Source organism: Suricata suricatta, chromosome 5, assembly GCF_006229205.1.
Source record: "Suricata suricatta isolate VVHF042 chromosome 5, meerkat_22Aug2017_6uvM2_HiC, whole genome shotgun sequence".
Classification (NCBI taxonomy): Eukaryota; Metazoa; Chordata; class Mammalia; order Carnivora; family Herpestidae; genus Suricata; species Suricata suricatta.
The window spans coordinates 67,308,078-67,329,941 of NC_043704.1; the positions used below are offsets into that span (position 1 = coordinate 67,308,078).

Sequence of the window (21,864 nt, forward strand, 5' to 3'; positions counted from 1 at the left end):
TTGAGCTTGATAGTTTTGTTGTTCTAATATCCCTGGATATCAGATATCTCTTCCTGGTGGTGATGACAATTGGATTTTATGGAGTTGAGGCTAAGGTGGGAGAGGAAAGAGCATAAAAGGTGAAAAAGTGAGCTAAGCCAGATTCTTTAGGAGAAAAATCAAGGTTCAAACACCATGTTTCAAAAATCATATAAAGGTGAGAAGTAAGTTTAGGGGACTCTCTTCCAGGAGACCGAAGCTATAAAGAAATAGAACAAGAACCTAACCTGTCTGAAACAAGCAAGGAGGGTGGTGGGAAGATTTCTGCGTGGTTATCCAGTGTCCAGACAAGTGTTGACAATTCACCTTTCATGGTGAGGCAAATAAGAGTGTGTAGGTGGCAGGACAAAGGGATAGGGCCATAGGCTTGGTGCACAATTCTTTATTGGACCTTTGTCCTTTGTCCTCATCTCTAATCTAATATAGAGACTAGTTTCTAAACAATACATCAGAGTATACTCAGGCTGGGGTTTGGGAAATAGACACCATTTTGAATATACATAGAAGACAAATATGCCTTCGGCACTTTCCATCTCCCTATCAGGGTAGGAAAGTTCCCATTCATTATTCTCCCTCTTTTTAGGAGTATGATTTCTTTCTGAGTTCCATTTCCTATTTAGCTATATTAACTTGAACTTAACTCTTAATGGCTAAAAGCAGGAAACATTTCTCTCTTCTAGCTAGCATTTACATTTTAATAGGGGCTTTCAAAAATGCCTTAGCCCAAGGAATGAGTAATTTGGGAATTCCAAGCAACAGGGTAGGGCTGGCACACAGAATGGGGAGAGGGGACGTCCCTCAAATTGTGCCTTTGATACATTGGCTTTCTCTCTTTGACCATGTTTCTGGTTCTGAGAGAACAGGAAGGGGCCCTTGTAAGGGGCCAGAATTGGCATAAATACCTTTTAGTGAATTCTGGGGTCTTATTTGTGGTAGCAAAGAGCCCTTGACCAGATGTACACAAACTCATCTGTAAAACTTTGCATAATGCTTACCCACAGGCATCTTTTTGCAAAAAAAATAAAATATGGTTTCCAAAACCATTGATAATTTGGAAAACAGATGCTCCTTGACTCAGAAATATCTGGTTCTAGCTATGACTAGGAGAACTGGGCACCTGTCTTGTACACAAACTTGCTGTCAGGAGACTGGAAAGCTAAGCATGCTATGCACGCTCCTTCTTCTGGGTGAGTGAGGGGAATGGACTCTTAATTTTAATACTTTTGATACCTACAATATCAGGGAATGAATAAAAGCAGTCTCTCCTCCATATGAATCTACATAGATATTTCTTCTTTGTACCTGTTCATCTTTGATGCTGCTCCCCTGATATCTGTGTGAAAACATTATGCTCCCAAATGGATATGGCAGAGGACAGCTAATCAAATTAAGCTAGCATTAGGTTTGAAAAGTTTTCCACAAATGGGGGCCCAGGAGGATTTGCTCCAAGAAGAGATTGGAGACCAAGTCAGACACATAATCCAGCCTGAGCTAGAAAGAGACATGTCTGGTAGGGGAGCTCAGCAAAACTCAAGATGGGTGACATACATCTATAGCCAATCATCTATGCCCACTAGACACTAGGAAGTGTTCATGTTTTCATCAAGATGTCACTCATGCTCTTTTCTTTCTTGTCATACCCACTGTCCCTGTGCTCAGCCTTTTTATCTGAGGTCTATGAGACTTTAATATTGGCTTTATTGATACCAGCCCTCACTCCCTTCCTCAGACCACTGACAGGCTCCTTTTCTTTAAACTTTCATTACATAATTTTTCTACTTCCAAACATCAATCCCAAACTCTCAATTTTCTATCACATCAAATATAAACTCATCTGACATCCAGACCACATTAAGCTATCCTACTCTACTTAAAGAAATAAACTTCCCATTATTTGTGCAAGTGAAAAAGTAAAAAAGCCCTGTAGACTATATTAGTCTACTAAATAAGAGTGATTCCTGACACTCAGTTGAATGAATGAATAAATAAACCAATCAATCAATACCTTATCCTCATCTCCCATACTTAATTCATTACTATATCCTGTCAATTATAATCCTGAATATTGCTTGAACCTACCCACTGCTACTTCTATTACTACCACCCTAGATCAAACACCCATCTTTTTTCATCTAAATGACTGCAATAGCCAACTTATTGGTCTGGCTTCCCCACTATCCATTTGCCACACAGTAGCCAAAGTCATCTTTTCAAAATCCAAACCTGATTATGTCACTCCTCTTCTTTAATTTCTTCTCATATTCACCTTGCACTCAGAATAAACACCAAAATCCTTTGCTGACTCCTAAGATAAGCATGGTCTGACCCCCACTGACTTCTTCAGGCTTGGCTCCCACCCCTCGAGTCATTAAGCCACATCAACCTTCTCTCATGTGACCTCTTGCCTTGGTGCCTTTGCACCTGCTGTTCCCTTTACCTCAAATCCTTCCAAGCTACCCCCTTAACCTATCTAGCACTTATTCAATCTGTTCTGTTTACCTGACAAACTGCCCTAAACTCAGAAGCTTAAATCAATGAATATTTTACTCTACCTTACAATGTTGTGGGCCAGAAATTTGGGCAGGGTTTTGAGTGATTTTTCTGTTCCTCATGGCATCAACTGAAGTCACTGGGTGGTTGGTACTAAATTAGTGAATGGGCTAGTGTAGAACTTCCTTGTCCAGTTCAGTAGGCACTAGCCACATATGGCTACTGATCACTTGAAATGTAGTTCATCTAAGTGCTGTAAGTGTAAAATACCTACAAGATTTTGTACAGAAAAAAGAATGTAAAATATCCATTAGTAATTTTATATTCATTATATGGTGAGATTATAATATTTTAGATATACTGAATTAAAGAAAATATGTCATTAAATTAATATTTACCTATTTCTTTTTAATTTTTTAATATGGTTACTGGAAATTTTCAAATTACATATGTGGTTGCATTAAATTTCTAATGGATGGTGCTAACCTAGAGCAAGGGTCACCATTTTTTTTCTAGAAAAGGCCAGATAGAAAATATTTTTAGCTTTGCAGGCCTCACGTTACTACTCATCTCTACCACTGTAATGAATAAAGCAGCCATAGACAATAATTAAACAAGTGGGTATAGCTACATTCCAATAAAACTTTATTTGTAAAAATAGGTAGTAGCCAGATTAGGTCTGCAAGCTGTATTTGATCTAGAAGTTCCAAGATTTTTTATTTATCATGAGAAGGAGAGAGAGAGCCTGAGCAGGAAAAGTGCAGAGAGAGTGAGAGAGAGAATCCCAAGCAGGTTCCACACTGTCAGCAAAGAGCCCAATGTGGGGCTCAATCTCATTTATCATAAGATCATAACCTGAGTCGAAATCAAGAGTTGGATACTTAACTGACTGAGTCACCCAAGTGCCCTTAGAGAATCCAAGGTTTTATTCATATGTCTTGTGGTTTGGCAGAGATGGCTGGAAGGCAGGACTCAATGGGACTGTTGACCCAAACAGCTATGCATAGCCTCTTCAGCATGGTGGTCTCAGGGTAGTGGGTCATCTTCCATGATGGCTCAGAGTCCCAGAAAGAGTATTTTCAAGAAAAACAAAAGCTGTAAGGCCTTTTATGAAACATTTTTCCTGCCATATTCTATTAGAGAAGTCTTTAAGACCAGCCCAGATTTAAGGAGAGATTTAAGGAGTAACAAAGAATATGTGTCCATCTTTAATCTAGCACATCATTCTTCAAATCTCCGTTAAGACTAGTTCTATTATAGGCATTCAAAGTACCATGAACCTTTCCTTTGTAGCACTTGTCATCATTAACAATTTTACACCTATCTGTTTGATTCTCTTGCTCCTCCATTAAACTATAAGCAACCATGTGAAGAGGTTCCTGGTTTTGTTCATTGTTATATTCTGAGCAGCTAGCACAATTCCTGGTTCAATAAATATTTGTTGAATGAATGAATGATATTTGGGCACAGCTTTTCAGCCATTAACTGTACCAATAATATCGATCCCACATTTCTCCATATTGCTCTCAAGCATATCACAAGAAACCCTGTCAGAAGCCCTGCTAAAATTCATATACATTCCATTCCCAGTAATCTTATGAATTTGTAGTTCAGAAACCTTATATAAAAAAGGAAATAAGCCTACCCTATTCCTCCCAGTATTTCAAAGGTAATAATAGCTGGTTTAGAAGTGTACCTTCCGATTCTGAAGCTCTGAGAAGTAATTCATGCAGCGCGTCAAGCCAGAGGTGAACCAAGGCCCCAGGCAGCTGGTGATCCTCCTGGGCTTCACTCACAGTGCCAGTCCAGCAAGCTCGGCTTGTCCAGTCACAGGGGAAACTGATAGAAGGCAAAGGACCAGGCCCAGAGCACTGGGCTGGGTCTGACCTAATCCTCCCTCCATGAGGCTGTAGCATCATCTCTTGCTTTGCTTAGAGCAAAGACTCTTATATGTGCCAGGAGGAGATAAGCATTGCTACCTTCCACACTGATCCTAGAGCTTAAATTGTAGTTATATGTGGACACCCTATCATTCTTTTTAGTATTGGGTGAGGGACCAAGGCCCACACATCTTTATATCTCCCACAACCTGTAGAACAAGCCTGTCATTGAGTAAATTCAGTAAATGTTTGCATGAGAGGTCTCAGTGAACAATTTTCCTGACACCAGCAAACTTCACATTTTTCCCCATACCCTGATCATGGCTAATATTCTAGATAAAGTTGTGAAACAGGGAGCATTTTTCTTTGTTGACCCCCAACTTGTACCTTGAATTCTTCTCTCACTTCCTGTGTCATTATATCTGCACTCTCCTGTCCCACCATCTAGCTGACCACCACCACCCCATATCTCTTCATGACAGCCCTTTGCCTGAAATAGATCCCACATGCTTCTTCAGATATGAGACACCAAAGACCCCTTCTTTATTCTGTCCTCTTTTTGCCCAAATACCTGAATTTCCCCAGAGTTCTTCCAGGCGAGTCTTGCTGAAACGTAGTAACCTGTGCCTGGAGCTAAGTCCACAGTAGAACACTGATATTCTGTCTGGGGCTGGAGTGGAAAGGAACATTCTGTGCTGGACACAGAAAGGGTGTTCAAGTAGTATTTGTGGAGTGAATGGAAGCTCAGGACAGAAACTCTTCTGATAGGAAGGGACCTTTTGGCTCCTCCCACCCCCATCACAGCATCTCTCCTGTAATGTACACTCTGATCCCAGGAGCCACCTTCACACCTGACCATCGGGATGTGCTGCTCCCCTGCTACCTTAAGAATGGGTAGAATCATAATTCTTTCTCCTTGCTCCCATAAGCACAGCTGAAACTGGCTGGAAATTTTAAAGGAACTATATCAGTGTAAAAAAAAAAAAAGAACACAGAGAAGCTGTGTGGGCTTAAACATCAACTCAGTCATTTACTACTGGGTGGCTAGGGCAAGTTCCTTAACCTCTCAGAGACTCCGTTTCTTCATCTGTAACATGGGGGCAGATAATCCCATTTGACTGTGAGGAATAAGAGTGTAACTAGTCATTCAGCTGACGCTCGCTCATGATCTATGATGAGCCAGGCACATACAGTAAGGGAAAGTGGGGTACTAGGGTAGGTGCTCTGCTTTGGTTTCTGAAATAGACTTCCAGCTACATGGAGGCAAAAACTCACTACTAGGTTTTTGGCCAGTTCACCCAACCTACAGACCTTATTCTGCTCATCGCTGACAGAAATCTCTTTTCAGAGAATCCCCCCGTAAATTCTTAGGTTCTTTCCTCTCCCATTCCCCTTTTTGATAGCTCCCTTCAAAAGCAAGTTTCTACTTCTCAGGCCCTCTGGAGAAAGCAATGACTCGTGGTTGTGGCTGAGAGTTCATTCCTGAGGGAACAGTGACGTTTCTGCTCTTCTTCAGAACCAAAACATTGAAGAAACTGGCTTCCCAACCCAAGCCTGCATCCTCACACATACGCCATGGCTAGAGTGGAGAGAAATTCTTCACATAGGGTATAGAGGAGCATATCAATCTCAAGTATTTTAGCAAGGATCTCTGACAAACAAAATGTCCAAAGTGTTGTCCAGGGCGGTGTGCAATCTCTAAAGTAATGTGAGGAATGTTTACTAGAAGGACGATCACTGCTGGGCCAGGATTTCGAGGAGGGATGTAATCTCTGTCCCCAAACTCTTAAAGGGCTTTGGCAGAAGCGTATTAAGGTTTCTCTGTGTAGATCCAGAGAGTGATACCAGTATCAGTGAGAGGAAGTTAAGGATAGGCAGTTTCTCACTTGAGGGGAAGAGAGACTGTCCAAATAAAGAAGTTAAAATGGTATTGATTTCCTTGTCATATGCAGTGTTCCTCCCCATTGTATGAATTACAGAGACCATTTGTCCAAGATTTCTTGGGCCAGACTGATTCATGTAGTAATTTGAATTAAAGGTGATTTGTTAAGTTTATAGTGAAATATAATTTGATTTTGTGCCCCTGTTCAACACATCACCCCAAGGAAAAACAAATCTTTGGTTAAGTCAAGCATGCTGATTTTTGGATTGCAAACAATGGGAGATTAGATGGGAGCTGAGACTCAAAGGATTCCTAGTCCTCAGATTCTATGACAAATAGGATGCTGGTGGTAATTTAGTATGAGGAAGTGCACAGGAACCAAAGAGAGAACTCTCTTTCTAGGGTCTACCATTGAGTGGTGTCAGCTTTGGCCCAACAGATAATGCCCAAGCTCTGTAGCCATTGAAATCATTGGAAGGAAGAGAGAGAGTAATGGGGAGCAAGTGTGAGATTCATATGCTGAATACCTACTGTATGTTTCAGCAACTGAACATATTTGCAACTCAGTGTCACAAAGTTCTACTTTTCTAAGTAGTTACCAATTAACACTAATTTTTAAATTTTAAAGAGCTTCTACAAATAAAGAAAAACTTATAAAAAGCCCAAAGACTCAAAAGTATGTAGAAGTGTATGGACAGTACATGGAACAAGAAATGTTATCTCTTATACATTTCAAAAGATGTTCAAACTAATAATAAAAGAAATTCATTTTAAAATTACATTGAAAGGGGTGCCTGGGTGGCTCAGTCAGTTAAGTATCTGACTCTTGGTTTCAGCTCAGATTATGATCTCATGGTATCGTGAGTTTGAGCCCTGCCTTGGACTCTGTGCCTACAGCACAGAATCTGCTTGGAATTCTCTCTCTTCCTCTCTCTGCTTCTCCCCCACTTGCATTACTGTCTCTGTATCTCTCAAAATAAATAAATAAACTTAAAATTTTTTAAGTAAAAATTAAATAAATAAAACTACCTCATCCATTAGGATGAAAGTCATAGGGAAAAAAATAACAGGTGTTAACATATGGAGAAATTGCAACTCTCGTGCACTATTGATGGGAATGTAAAACTATACAGCTGCTATGGAAAACAGTACTCCAGTTCCTCAAAAACTAAAATAGAATTACCATATGATCCAGTAATTCTACTTCTGACTATACAACCAAAAGAAATGAAAGCAGGGCTTCAGATATTTGTACATCCATTTTCATAGCATTATTCACAACAGCCAAAAGGTGGAAACAAGTCAAATATCCATCAACAGATGAAAGGACAAACAAAATGTGGCATATACACACAGTGGGATTTTATTAAGACTTAAAAATGAAGAAATTTCTGACACATGCTACAACATGAGTAAATCTTGGTTAAATTATGCTGAGTGAAATAAGTCAGTCACAAAAAGACAAGTACTGCATGATTCCACTTATATGAGATACCTAGAGTAGTTAAATTTATGGAAACAGAAGGTGGAATGGTGGTTTCCAGGGCCTGGGTGGAGAGAATAGGGAGCGAGTGTTTAATAAGCTACGAGTTTCTGTTTTGCAAGATGAAAAGAGTTCTGGAAATGGATGGTGGTTATGGTTGCACAACAATGTAATTGTACTTAAAACCACCATACACTTAAAAAATGAGTAAGATGCTCTCTTTCTCTCTTTCTCAAAAGAAAAACAAAACAAAAACCAGGGGGTGGGGTGCCTGGGTGGCTCAGTCAGCTAAGCCTCCAGCTCTTGATTTCAGCTCAGGTCATGATTTCATAGTCTTGCGATGAAGCCCCACAACATACTGGGCATGGAGGCTGCTTAAGATACTCCCTCTCCCTCTTCCTCTCCCTTTCCGTCTGCCCCTCCCCCGTTTGCACACATGTGCTCTCTCTCAAAAAAAATTGGATAAAATGGCTAATTTTATGCTACATGTATTTTACCACAGTGAAAAATAACTTTTAAAAATTACAATGAGGGAGCACCTCGGTGGCTCAGTCAGTTAAGTGCCTGACTTTGGCTCAGGTCATATCTTGCAGATTGTGAGTTCAAGCCCCACACCGGGCTCTATGCTGACAGCTTGGAGCCTGGAGCCTGCTTCAGATTCTGTGTCTCCCTCCCTCTCTGCCCCTCCCCTGCTCACACTTTATCTCTCTCTCTCATATTAGCATTTAAAAGTTTAAAAAAATAGAAATAAAAATTACAGTGAGTTGTCATCTTAACTTTCCCTATCAGTAAAGATGACAAATTAGAAAACCTGCTATGTTGGAAAAAGCTATGTGAAAATAAGAATGTTCATGGGCAACATAACAGCAAACATTCATTGCAGCAAAATATGTCTATTGATAGAGGCTGGTAAAATAAATTATTGTCACTTAATAGAATACACCAGAATATGCAACTGTTAGAATGAGGATACCCAGTACATGCTGATACAGAACAATTTCTAAGGTAGTGGCAAGTGTACAAAATTGTGTATAAAATACTACCATTAGTGCTTAAAAGTAAAATGGAAAAAGAACATGGGTCTATGTTTTCATTCTGCTTTACCTAAAATAACTGCAAGTATAGGCAAGAAACTGCTAACAGGTAGCAGTGGTCACTGTAGTTATATCTGTGGGGGGGAACTAGATAGCTAGGGAACAGGTTAGGAGAGAGACTTGCTTTCCACTATTTATTACCTTTACCTTTTAAATTTAGTTCCATGTGCAAACATAATCTATTCAAAAATTTTTAACAAAAAAAGAGGTTATAGTCTAGAATAAAAGAAACATTAATAGACTTTTAGCCCAAAGCCCTATACTGAATGCTGTGGGAGCAGAGAGGCAGAGTATCTAGCATACCCCAAATGGATCAGAGATGGCTCCTAGACAGACACTCCCCACCCCCCAAGGAAAACATTTCTGTTCTTGGATCAGAAATAGTTGTACATCTTCTCCTGGGCATTGGCTTGTTTTATCTTAATTAGACAGATTTGTAGATTAATTCGCCAGTTAGGTTTTCATTTTCACTTTGGTAAAAAGCTTTTGGCCAAACTTATGACCTGAACCGTGCAGGACGAGCAGATTCTATGGTAATTGGGCTTGTACCAGGGTCCATTTTTTTATTCTTGCATTTGGTTTGCTTTTCAGCTGTTTATAATTTTTGTCTTTCTCCCTAATTCTATGTTTCCTTGTAAGACACTTTACAGCCTTTTTTTCTCTAAGTTGGGGTAAGAGGGTGAGTGCAGAAAGAGGGAGGGGGAGAGAAAGAAAGAGATGATATATAAAGCACTGTCTGTGGTTTTCCTTGGCTCCATCATGTTCTCAAAGTGGGGTCCTTAGACCAGCAGCAGCAGCATTACATGTGAGTTAGTTGGACATGAGTTTCACCATGCCTACTAAATCCAAATCTCGATGGTCAAGGCCCAGAAAACTGCCTTAACATGATCTTCCAGATGATTGTTATGCACATTAAAGCTTGAGAATCACAGGGAAACCAAAGGCAAATTGATTTCTAAACATACTCTTTACTTGTCCCATCAAATGTGTTGTATTGATCAAGACAAGTTAGTGCTAACTACTTTAATAAATAATCCCCAAAATTTCATTAGCTTAACACAATAAAAGTTTATGTTTTTTTCACATTACAGTCCAATATGGATCAGTTTAGGGTGGAAAGAGCTATTTTATTAATTTGTTCACCAAACTAGCTTCCTTTCATAGTGAGACTACCATTCTCTGGGGCCTTGGACTTTTCTCTGGATTCTCTGCATCTAAGAAGGCAGGAGAGGGAAGAAAAAGAGGAAGCTTTAAGGGCAAGTCTGGAAGAAGCACCAGTCTTTTCTGCACACTGTTCCCCTGGCTAGACCGCCAATCACATGGCCCACCTAACTGCAGGGGAGGTTGGGATGTAGGGCATATCTGTGAAGCCAGAAGAAAAAAGGAAATAGCCTTGGAGAACACATAGCATGATCTCTGCTACACCCATGGACCTAAGTGAATCCCAAACTCCACTTGTCATGTTTTGGTTTTCAGTGTCATTTTCTAATCAAATTTTACCTTTTCTTTTTTAACTCTAGCACTATGGGACTGAGTAACACTCTGTTTGTGATGGCCCTCCTGCTCTCTGGTAAGAACCTTTGACTTTGTAAAGTCCTAGAATCCTTCTCCTGTCTCCTGATGAGTTGACCACTGTGAGCCCAGGCCTGAGGCTTGGTAGATTTTACTTAATTTCTACATAGTGTTGCAGAATACCACAGGCCAAAAAAAATAAAGATGTTCCTGGAGAAGAAGGAAGCATCATGATAGCCCACCCCCTGCACATCCTCCTCCTCTGCCATATTACACCCATGGTACTGGATTTACAAAGTAAGGTACACTGGCCTGTCCAGCAGCAGCCAGGGAGCTAGGGGAAGGCCCCTGCTCTGACACCCCTGAGGCTTAATGTTTTTGTTCCACACATACTTCCTTCTGGTCTTCTTTACATTCCTGGCATCCTCAGGCTTTTAGAAAATAGCTGATGGGTTTCTAAAAGCCTTCCATTAGGGAGTACTAGTTTCCATGTTCCCTACCTTCCCTTTCCTCCTCCACTGCCTTCCCTACCAGCTCATGCCCATAGATCATAGTTGCCGCTGTTTACCAGGAAGATCAAGAAGCCCAGCCCTGCTACTACCTAATTCAGTGACCTTCAGCTAGTTGCATCAGTGGATTCACCATAAAGTGAATGAAGCTGAGCTTCAGGGATTCTCACACAAGCCCTTTCCAAAGCCCCCTCCAGGCCCTAGTACGGGCCCTAATAGTGTGATCACAAGTCTCATGGTTTGGTAAAATTTTCATAAATATGATATTTTAACCACAGCAGTTAAAACCACTGTCTCTTTCCATTGCCACTTTTCTCTTCATCACATTCTTCTTCTGTTGGGTATCATGGTAGTTGCCATGGGCAATTTGTATTTGAATTCTGTATTCTTTCTCTTGAAGAGAATTTCTCCTCCCTCCCCACCCCCAACAAAGATGTTTTAGAAGAGTCAGGCTTCACAAGACTCAGGTCTTCCCTGTTTGCTGCTCCTCTCTGAGTTTCAGTTTCTTCATCTATAAACTGGGATTGATTGAGGTTCCTGTCACACACCCTGTGACTGGAGGCTTTTAGTTTCTCCTCTCCCGCCCCTTTCTGCTTCTCATTTTCCACACCTTCAGCACCAAGAAGGAAACCATCCCAGTCCTGATGTGGGGCAAGAAGGGAGGGTGAGCTGAGCCCGAGCTTGGCCATAGCAGCAGGCAGGCTGCCCCTGAGTAACCAGCATGCCCAGTGAGTTCACTTCCAGATGGGTACACACCAGGCCCGTGGCCACTGGCCTTATGCCTCCTGTGTCTGATGAGGATTCACGGTTCTAGGGAGAGATGCTCCCTCAGATTAATACTGGCTGGGACAGGCCTTTTGTGATTTCTGTTTTCTGCTTAGTGCCTTGGAGTTTGTTGAGTCCATGCGTATGAGTATGAGATATGCTAACTGACAACTTCACGAATTTAGGTCAGAACAGAAGCTTCTACTATCCATGGCCAATGACCTACTAATTTTAGCTGTTAGGGAGGTAGAAGGTATGTGTGAGCAAGAGCAAGAGAGAAAGGGGCTCTGGAGAACATTATCCAGCAGGAAACCCTTCCCATTCCACTTCCTATTTTATTTACTTGACAAATACTTAGATGTAGCACTTACTTTGTGCCAGGTACTGTTCTAAGCATTTTATAAATAATAGCTCATTTAAACATCACAATAACTTGCTGCTTTAGGTCTTACTCTGATTCACCATTTTATAGATATAGAAACTAAAGCACAGAGAGGTTAAGTAATTTGTTTAAGACCAACATAGGTAATGAGTAGCATAGCTTAGATTCATACCCCACAGAGTAGATTCTGCATCTGTTCACTTAACCTTGACATTATGCTGCCTCTCCTAACTGTTGCTCATGAACCATTCATAAATGGTAGGATTTGTTCCTTGAAGACCTAAACACCTTTGGTGGATAATGTCACTTAAGCCTAGCCAAGTTCACAGGATCCCCACCAGCACCTCCCCCAACTTCCCTAGAGCCAACACCTCACCTGTTTCTAATACTTGGGCCCCCACCACTCTCATTACAGTGGCCAGCCCAGCTCTTATGGCTTGTGGGGAAAAATGAATAAAAATAGCTTAGGAACAAAATTTTAGAAAAGTCTGAACTGAGATAATATTCCCCCCCTAAACTTTGTGTTTACTGCACACTACACACTTTCTGGACTCTGCACACTGAAAGTGAGAATAAAGCTGAGAAGTCTTATCAGAACTGAGTCCAGATGTCACATTTGCTCTTATCTTGCCTTTGAAACTGCCTGGACACTTCTTAGCCTCACAAAAGAGGATTACCAATATTGAAACCTTAAAAATAACCTCCTGAAATGGTAACTGCTTAAGTTTTATGGCATTAAAAGAATAAATTATATATTTGGCAGTCTAAATTGCAATACTGGGATGGGAAAATGTGATACCTGATTAGAATTAGAATATAATATTGCCAATACTTCACATGCTATTAAAAACAACAACAAGAACAAAACAGATACCATTCTCTTTTAAAGAAAAAAGAATCAACTTGAATTTCATCTGTCTCTCTTCTCAGGACACATCTCTGCCTACTGGGTTGGTGAGCATTGACCTGGCCACAGGCCGGCATCCAAGGGAAGAAAGGAGATGCAACTGGCCCAGTTAATCTGCAGCAAAAATGCAGGGCTGAATAATTTATTTGATGGCAGAGATAAAACAGTGCAGCAAAACAATTGTTTTTCCTCTCCCCCATATCTTTTGTGTCCTCCACTAGTTGTGGAAATTAGACATTATAATGGTCACCTCTGCCCTTCAGGTGAAAACTGGATGAGAGTTTAAGACTGAAAAGAGCACGGGAGCCTTGCAGAATTAGGTTACAATTTGTGCTTTGTATTTATAAAAGCGAAGGGAATTTCTAGGTGCCACTTGCAGAGACACCTTTACCTGTCAAGTTCTGTTTGCTGCTGTCCAGCACCTCTGTACCTCTTTAAAGCTGGAGCCAGAGTGGCATTTGGAAAATCAGCAGCTCACACATCAGAAGGAAATTTCATTCTTGTTTGACTTTTGATAATGGCTCTCTTACTGTCTGGTAGTGCTTCCCGTTTCTCTTGATCAATACCTCTGGCTCAATGAATGTACCCAGAGTATAGCTGAAAATCTTTTTTCACTATAAAATTTACATAAAATTGGGTCAAACCTTCATTCCACATCTTATAGAAAGGTCCACTGTTTCCCCCCAGATTTTTGCAGGTTGCTAGTGGATGGGGATTATCTTTATATATATGGTTACTTTGACTCCTATTTCCTGCTACTGTTGATAGTGGTCATTAAAATCACTACCTGGAGGTGAACAGATAGTTCAGATTTAATTGCAAAATTAAAGAAGTGTCATGAAGCCTAATAGTTCTCTTATTGGAGTCACCCCTTCATGTTAAGCTACTGTTTCGGGGAAATACATGTATACAACCCAGTAGGTAGTAACTTATTCCCAAGGTAATTAATCATTTTAGTAGAGTGCTTAGTAAGTTCCAAAGAGTATGGGCTGGGGGCGCCTGGATGGTTCATCTGACTCTCGATTTCAGCTCAGGTCATGATCCCAGGGTCATGGAATCAAGCCCCATGTTGGGCTCTGAGCTGAGTGTGGGTCCCTGGTTAGGATATTTATTCATTCTCTCTCTCTCTCTCTCTCTCCCTCACTCACACTCTCTCTCTTTAAAGTGAAAAAAAGGGGCACCTGGATGGCACAGTTGGCTAAGTGTCTGACTTTAGCTTAGGTCATGATCTCACAGCTTGTGCGTTCTAGCCCCGCATTGGGCTCTGTGCTGACAGCTCAGAACTTGGAGCCTGCTTCAGATTCTGTCTCCCTCGCTCTCTGTCCCTCCCTCGCTCACACTCTGTCTCTCTCTCTTCCTCAAAAATAAATAAACATTAAAAAAATAAAGTGGAAAAATAAGAGTAATATGGGCTGTCAGCCATGATAATTTAGTGGGAGATGATCACTGAATAGAATAAGTGTAGGGTTGTTTGGAAGCAGAATAACACTGGGAAAAAGAATTTGTCTAGGTGTGGATTTATTTTCATTTATGTTCTCAGGACTGAGAATGCACTTTTGATCTGAGGACCTCTGTCCTCAATTTGAATGGGGAACACAGAAGCTTCAGTGTAGACAGACTCCTTCAGGAGTTAAGAGCTTGAGAGACTTTGGCTTATTTTTATTTTTTGAGAGATCTTAATACCATTTTCAGAATATGTAACTCTGGATTTTGGTCCCCTTGGGACTGTTGTGGTTTATGGAAACAAAAATAAACACTTAGTAGCCCTTACTATATAAGTAACTTTTTACTTCTAGAACCGATCTATTCCACAGAAGTGACCCCCCCTTATGTTTTCAGGCCATAGGGCCAAGTTCCAGGGCTATAGTTCCAAAGCTATGAAAATATTTTTAACACCCTCTAAGAGTACTTACCCATTCTTGATTTTATTTTCACTTTTTTTCATTCCTTCTTCTTACATATGTATCTATTAAAAAGCATTCAACTCCTTTCTCCACTTAAAAAATCACTTTTCTGGTGTTTACTATAAAGCAACAGATAAGACAGTAAAAACAGTTACATACAGTTATGATCACAATATATATGAGAATCTCTCATATTTACTCAATACTGTTTCATACATACTTTCTAAAGTTTCTAAATTATTTTCATTTTTATAATTTTTGAAATTGCATTAGTGCATTCAATTGGAGTTAAAATTTATTGTGTGTTTGTGTATGTGTTTTATTCATTTAGAAGTTATGACCTCACAGTCTTCTTTGGTTGCTTAAGGACATTTCAATCTAGTTGCCATTTAGGTTTTCTTTCTCGGTTTTTAAAGAATGTGTTTGTAAATTTGAAAAAATATTTTATGCTTTAAGTTTAGCAGTTTCACCACAACATGTTTAGGTGTGAACTTATTTTCATTTATCTTACCTGGTACTTAGAATATACTTTAAGTCAGAGGACCCATGTTCTTCTCAATTTGAATATTCACAATCTCTGTCTCTTCAACTACCTACCATTCCCTCTTCTCTCTTCTTTAAGAAACTCTAGACCTTCTCAGACTACCTGTTCCTGACTCAATCTGTTCTTCCACATTTTTAATTCTTTCTCTCTCTGGACAGCATACCAACCAAACGGTCAGGTGGATCAGCACAGACAGGGGGGTCTTCTCATTGCTGAGGGAGCCCAGAACAAAAGTCTCCAGCAGTGTTTTGGACCCTGAGTTTGGGGTCAGGAAGAAAGATGAAGGGAAGGGCTGGAGGTGGACATACTGAGTCAGCATAAAGAATAGTGTCATCAAGGCTCTTCCTCTTCCCAAACATGAGGAGGCCTCAGGAAAGGTATGTAAAGGCCTGTGCTCAAGAACTCAAATAAAGAAATCTAGGAATGAAGGTGCCTAGGCTATGAAGGTAAATATGTGAATGAGCATCACTGGCCACAGATCTTGAGTTTTGACTACAGTTCCTACCAGACACGGCTGTGCATGGGCTGTGCACTAAGTCTGGTGTGGGAAGGATAGTTCTCCCCCATGAAGCCTGCTTGGTAAAACCTTTGTAATTGCTTAGGATCTGGACTAAAAAAATTTTTTTTAATTAAAAAAAATTACACATAGGTTTTTAAACTAGGAGCTGGATTCCTCAGGAGAGACAGACAATAACCAACCATATGACATCATGTCAGGTCATGATAACTGGTTTGATAAAAAAAAAAAAGTAAGTCAGTATAAGGAATAGGGGGTGACAAGGATGCTATCTTCAATAGAATGGTCAGAGAAATCTCCCTAGGTGGTAGCATTTTATGAGAGACTTAAATGAAGTAAAGAAATAACTATGAGACTCTGGAGGAAGAGCATTCTAGGCAGAGGGATCAATATGAGAAAAGACCTTGAGATAGAGTATGCCTCCCTTTTGGAGGAATAGCAAGGAAGCCAGTGGGGCTAGAGCTGAGTAAATAAGGGAAAGAGGTTTTAAAGGTATCAGGGACCAGATTATATAAGGCCTTATAGGCCATAGAATGGATTTTGGATTTAGTTCTCAGGGTGATGTGAAAGGATATGGATTTAATTTTCAGTGTGGTGGGAAGTCATCAGAGACCTCCAAACAGGAGAATCATATTATCTGAGATATATTTTAAAGGATTATTTGGGCTTAAGTAACTAGATGTGGGGGCAAGGATGAAAGTAGGAAGACCAATTAGGAGGCAATTGCAATTATCCCAATGGAGCTGTAATGGAGGCTTGGCTTAGGGAGGGGAGTATTTGCAACCTCAGTGAGAAATATTTCAATTCAAAATCTATCTCAGAGAAGCAGAAGAATTGATGGAGTGGTGGTAGTAGAAGGAATGAAATGAAAAGACAGGAGGTGGTGATAATAAGGTGAGGTACTTGATATTGAGAGCTTTTAGGAGATATAGAGGTAGAACTTTGGTGTGGGATCTGGTCCATTGATGAGATGGCTGGGGTCAAGTGGACAATAAGGCCATTGGAGTGGAAGAGGACAAGAAAGTGGGAAGCTCGATACTGTGTGCTCGAGGCTGAAACCACCTAGACGGGGCCCTGAAGGAGAAGGCAGGAGAAGATGGGTGTAGCAAGCCAGATGCTCAGATCCTCAGTGAAAAAGGAGCACCTAGGAAGAAGATGGGCAACAGCAGCCATGAGCAGTTATGGATGGTATAGTCTGATAGCTTGTACTTCAAAGGAACTGAACTTTTAAAATATATAATAATGTGTTTTCCATTGTATATTATATGATGCTTCATATATTTTAATAGATGACATTTCATAAAACATATTTTTATAATTTTATAAAACATATTCTGTATTATATATATGCATATATAATAGGATACATGGTAATCTTGAAATGAAAACTAGTATTAATATTAAGGTGGCCTAAAATATCATGTAGCACATGAAAACTCCTGAAGAACCATCCTTGCTCTATAACAGACGATGTCTCTTTAGTTAACTGTTAAAGAAAAAAAATACTAGATGACACTTGTTGAAGCACAGTAAAGAAGACTATTCAAGGTTTGGAAATGCTGTTGAGAAAGGCATAGAGACCACTGCAAAGGCATTTTATAGTGAGGAGGAGATACTGGGCTCAGCTCCAAATATAGCATGGGCAGGTAGGAATTTATAGCCAAGGGTGGGGCACCTGGGGGGAGGTCAGTGGATGGAAAATTACTAAGAGGAAACAAGGGTAAGGCAGGATTCTGTCCAAACCAACCTAACAGGATTCTTACTAAAGACAGATCAGGGTAATCAGACATTATCTGGGGGATGGTGGAAGATGAGGAACCCAATCCGATATTCAAGCATAATCAGATAGTAATGTTGGGGATTTTGGCTAAATGAACTTCACAGGGTTCTTGCTAAAACTGGGTTTTACAAGGACATGAACAGATAGGACTGAGAGTAGGTCAGGAGCCTGAATAAATTTTGATCAAGCAAAGAGTCTTTGTCATACCTAAAAGATAATGTCTCCAAGATCTCTGGGTAAACACAAAGTCCTTTGTCTCTGGTTGCCCTTTGCTTCATATTGTCTCCTCACCATTCTCTTTCCCATATTAGAGTTCAGCTCTGGTTATCATAGTTCTATTCTAGGTGTCTTCAGCCACATCTGTGATGACCCTCTCTTGGGTATTTTCTACAGATGATTCAGATGAGTACTGACAGCAGCAAATGGGGGAATGATTCAATGAGATAGAGGACAGGAATATTTACAGGGGAGGAAGAGAATATCTGTTGCTATATAAATAGCAGTATCCAGCAGGCAGTTGAATATGGACATCTGGAACTCTAGTGAAGGTGACTGGCTGAAGAAAAGCATCTGAATTATTAGCTTATACTTGACAGGGGAAGAGAGGAGAAATGAATCCAGGTGGATAGAGGAGAAAAAACAGAGAGGGGAGCGAGTAAGGAGAAGATCAAGAAGATAATCAGCACTTAAAGAGTGATCATAGAAAACTGACCAGGAGGTCAGAGAATGGTAAAGAGAGTTTGCAGAAGGAGATGTGGCTAACATTGTGACAAATGTGGCTAACAGAGTAGTCAAATAACATGAGGTCTGAAAAGAGCTCTGAACTTGGCATTGGTGGGAAATCACTGACAACCTCTGTGAGGACGTTTTGGCAGAGAGGTGGAGGACAGAGCCTGGGGGTGGAGGCAGCAATTGCTTCTTACTCTTTCAGAAAGGTTGACTATAAGAGAAAAAGAAACTAAAAGCAGTAGCAAAGGAACTGATAAAGTAACTGCTATGAGGGAGAGGGTAGCAGGGTAATCAGCCCAGAGAACAAAGTAAGTGGGACAAGAGACTACAGATTTGTAATGTCATCAGTCTGAACAATTGAATAATTTCTCTGGTACTGCTTAATTATTTATTTGTAAGAACAGGTATGTAGATCAAAAGTTTACTGTTCTTAGGATGAATTCTGCACAGCGGGGCAAGTTTATTGCCAAAAGAATGATTGGAAAGATATACTATTGCTGTGCTATTTTGTATGATAGCCACTAGCCACATATGACTAGTTAAATTTAAATTAATTAAAATTAGGGACACCTGGGTGGCTCAGTTCGTTAAGCATATGACTCTTGTTTTCAGCTGAGGTTATGATCCCAGTGTCATGGGATCAAGCCCCATGTCAGGCTCTGCACTGAGTAGCAGGAGACTGCTTGAGATTCTCTCTCTCTCTTTCTCTCTCTTTCTCTCTCTCTCCCTCCCTCCACCCTTCATCCCTGCTCACATGAGCTCCTCTCTCTCTAAAATAATAATAAAAAATACTAAATTAATGTAAATTAAATAAGATTAAAAATTCATTTTCTCAGTCACACTAGCTACATATCAAGTGCTCAATAGTTACAGTGGCTGGTGACTATCATGTTGGTCAGCACAAATTTAGAGCATTTCTATCATTGTAGAGAGGTCTTTTGGTAAGCACCATACTACAGGGTCTAAACTGAATTGAGTTGAGGTCTTAATGAAGTCAGAGAACAAACATAGTAGGTGGGGTAGTGAGGAACAAATGTTAGAGGAAGATACCTTGTGAACAGAGAAAAGTACATTGAGGTTTAAGATTCTAGGAGCAGAGCTGTTCTTGGTAAGAAGATTCAGGGTTACGTCATGGGAAAGGTGCTGCTGAAATAGTCTGTGGATGAAGATCTTTGAAGTGGAAAAGACCAAAGAAATTTGAAGCAAGATAGTTGGTGAACTTATCCATACTGAAATCACTCAAATAACTGACTGGAAAGGAGGATATTGCATCTACTGCCAAAATCCTCAGTGAGCAAAGAAGTAATGACAAGTGATTAGTAGTAAAAACAGTGAGAGAGGTGGACACCTCAAAAGGGAAAGGGTATTGCTCAAGGTCCTCTCGAAGTGTGCTGAAACAAGCAGTGATTGAGGACAAAGGGTGGCCTCTAGGTAGGGCTAGATTTCTTTTTTTTTGTTTGTTTGTTTTTTGAGGGGGCTAGATTTCAATGAAAGCAGAATCTTGGGGGAAGCATTTGATGAAGAGATTAAAAATGTAGAGGAGTTTATTACAATGGAATAAGATTTCCAGGGGGCCTAGTAAAGCTTTGAAGGAAGTTTAATAAAAGAAGAAAAATTTATGAGTATAGATAAGCATAGTAACATGAGAAAAAGATGGACCTTGAATATAAAAGACATTCATTTGGGGTAGTGGCCTGGAAAAACTAAGGTCCCAGGTATAGTCAGAGATCTCACAAGGTTAGAACGCTACAGTTTTGTGTGACTTTTAAACATTATATTGCTAAGTAAACTTCTCTACTTGATTAGGGAGGTGTCTAGATGGATTCTTGTGTGCCTAGCTAGTGACATAATCATAGCAATCAATTATAACTAGACCCAGACCTTTTCTATTACCCAGGTGCTGGACAAGGGAGTAAATCTCAATGCTTACCCACCAATGGAGTCTTGATGAGTCCAGTAGCTGGGTGACCTAAGCTGTGGAGTCATAAGAGGGGAGGCTAAAGCCACTTAGGAAAAATAGACTTTGAGCTAAATGTTCCCCACATCATCAGAGAGGGAATTAGCATGGGTAGCTCTGAGTGATGTCATGGAAGCCAGTGGTTGGTGAGGAACTTGGAATGTAAATTGTGAAATACTTTCAGTTCCACTCAAAATGGGGCTCACAGTGATCTACCCTAGAGTGAGGGGAAAGGGAGGAGGGACAATAGGAACAAATTGTTCCTATCAGGATCTTTGTTCTACTCTGGAGACAGACGTAGAAATCCTCTCTTGTAGCTTCTCAAACTGTGCTATTGTTAAAATGAAGATTCTGACTCAGTAGGTCTGGTGGTGGGGGTGGGGCAGAGATTCCTCATTTCTGACCAGCCCCCTAGTGGTGCCTATGCCTTTCACTTTTGATTAGTAACTGGGAAATGGGGCAGTCATATGGGTGGGAGGAAAAGCCCTTATAATCTTTGGGAGGGGGGACCTGAGTCAGAGAATTTAGACTGATCTGTGAGTGGAAAGAGTGAGTAGGAAGGAGAGGTGAGGTTCTGCAGAGAAACAGTCAAAATCAAAAAGACAGAAGAAGCCAAAGTTGAAGTCATTTCCAGGCCGAGAAGTCACAGTTGACCACTAAACAATAATATAATGTTGACCATTAACTGGTAGAATTTTCAACTATGAGTTTGGTTTCGCCCTTAGATCATGGTAAATTAGCAATAAAACCAGTTAGTTCCCCCCAGAGATATAGCTACTAGAAGCTTTTACAGCAGGTGGCACTCTTACATTATTATTTAGAGTTTAGCAAGGAAGTAGCAGGAGCCCTGGGATTGCCTTGTAAGGCAATTGCTGAATACAGTAAATCTTTCTTAGGTTCTCCTTACACAGTGTCAGGTACTCGGGTAAATTTTCCCACCACCCTCCAATATGGGAACACATCCCATATTGTACAGATGTACAATATGTACAGATGTTGCATTTTATACTTGCCAAGTGTTTTACAGGGTTCCAGTGAGCACAATGCAACAGTCAGTGATTTGAACTTGTGCTAACTCTCACGAGTGCCCAGGGTCCTATTCTCTTAGAGTTCCATACCACCACCAAACCTCTTGATTATGTGTTCTCACTGGGCCACTCTGTGGATAGTTCAGTTTTGCCAAGTGCATGTCACTGTTATGTGTACTACTCCCTCTTAGAAGAGAAACTCATTGATCAGTTCAATTTAATTTCTCCCACCACCCTCAAAGAATGCCTCAAAGGAAACTCTTCTCATCTCTCTCACCAACCTACTCTCCTTTCCACCTTAATATCAGTATCATTTCACTGAAATCTTGAATGATGAAGATTTATTCAAAACCCATCCTAACATTCTCTCCAGGGTGATTTTTAACTTTGTATTAACTAAGAAACAGCATTTCATTTCCCACTAACCCTGCACTGCTCGCTCACCACTACTTAACTTCTTGA

At 40.4% G+C, this 21,864-nt stretch overlaps 1 protein-coding gene and 1 long non-coding RNA gene across 6 annotated transcripts in view; one reads left to right on the forward strand and one right to left on the reverse strand.

The window, feature by feature from the left end:
- Positions 1–21,864, forward strand: part of CD86 (CD86 molecule) — a 41,966-nt gene that overhangs the window by 1,310 nt on the left and 18,792 nt on the right. For both annotated transcript variants that reach the window (XR_003908673.1, XM_029939417.1), the window contains exon 2: positions 10,389–10,438. Coding sequence is in view for 1 of the 2 variants with exons in the window: in XM_029939417.1 (XP_029795277.1) it covers positions 10,389–10,438 (50 nt within the window). In the remaining variant the exon portion in view is untranslated. The remainder of the gene's footprint in view (positions 1–10,388; positions 10,439–21,864) is intronic.
- LOC115291795 lies at positions 3,389–20,495 on the reverse strand. 4 transcript variants are annotated; one of them, XR_003908675.1, is made up of 6 exons: positions 20,348–20,495; positions 14,857–14,966; positions 13,335–13,557; positions 4,981–5,099; positions 4,226–4,368; positions 3,389–3,624 (listed from the first exon to the last, which is right to left on the reverse strand). It is a non-coding gene; the product is annotated as an uncharacterized LOC115291795 (long non-coding RNA). The 4 variants fall into 4 exon arrangements; XR_003908674.1 differs by having other exon boundaries at positions 4,981–5,104; XR_003908676.1 differs by having other exon boundaries at positions 4,226–4,400; positions 4,981–5,104.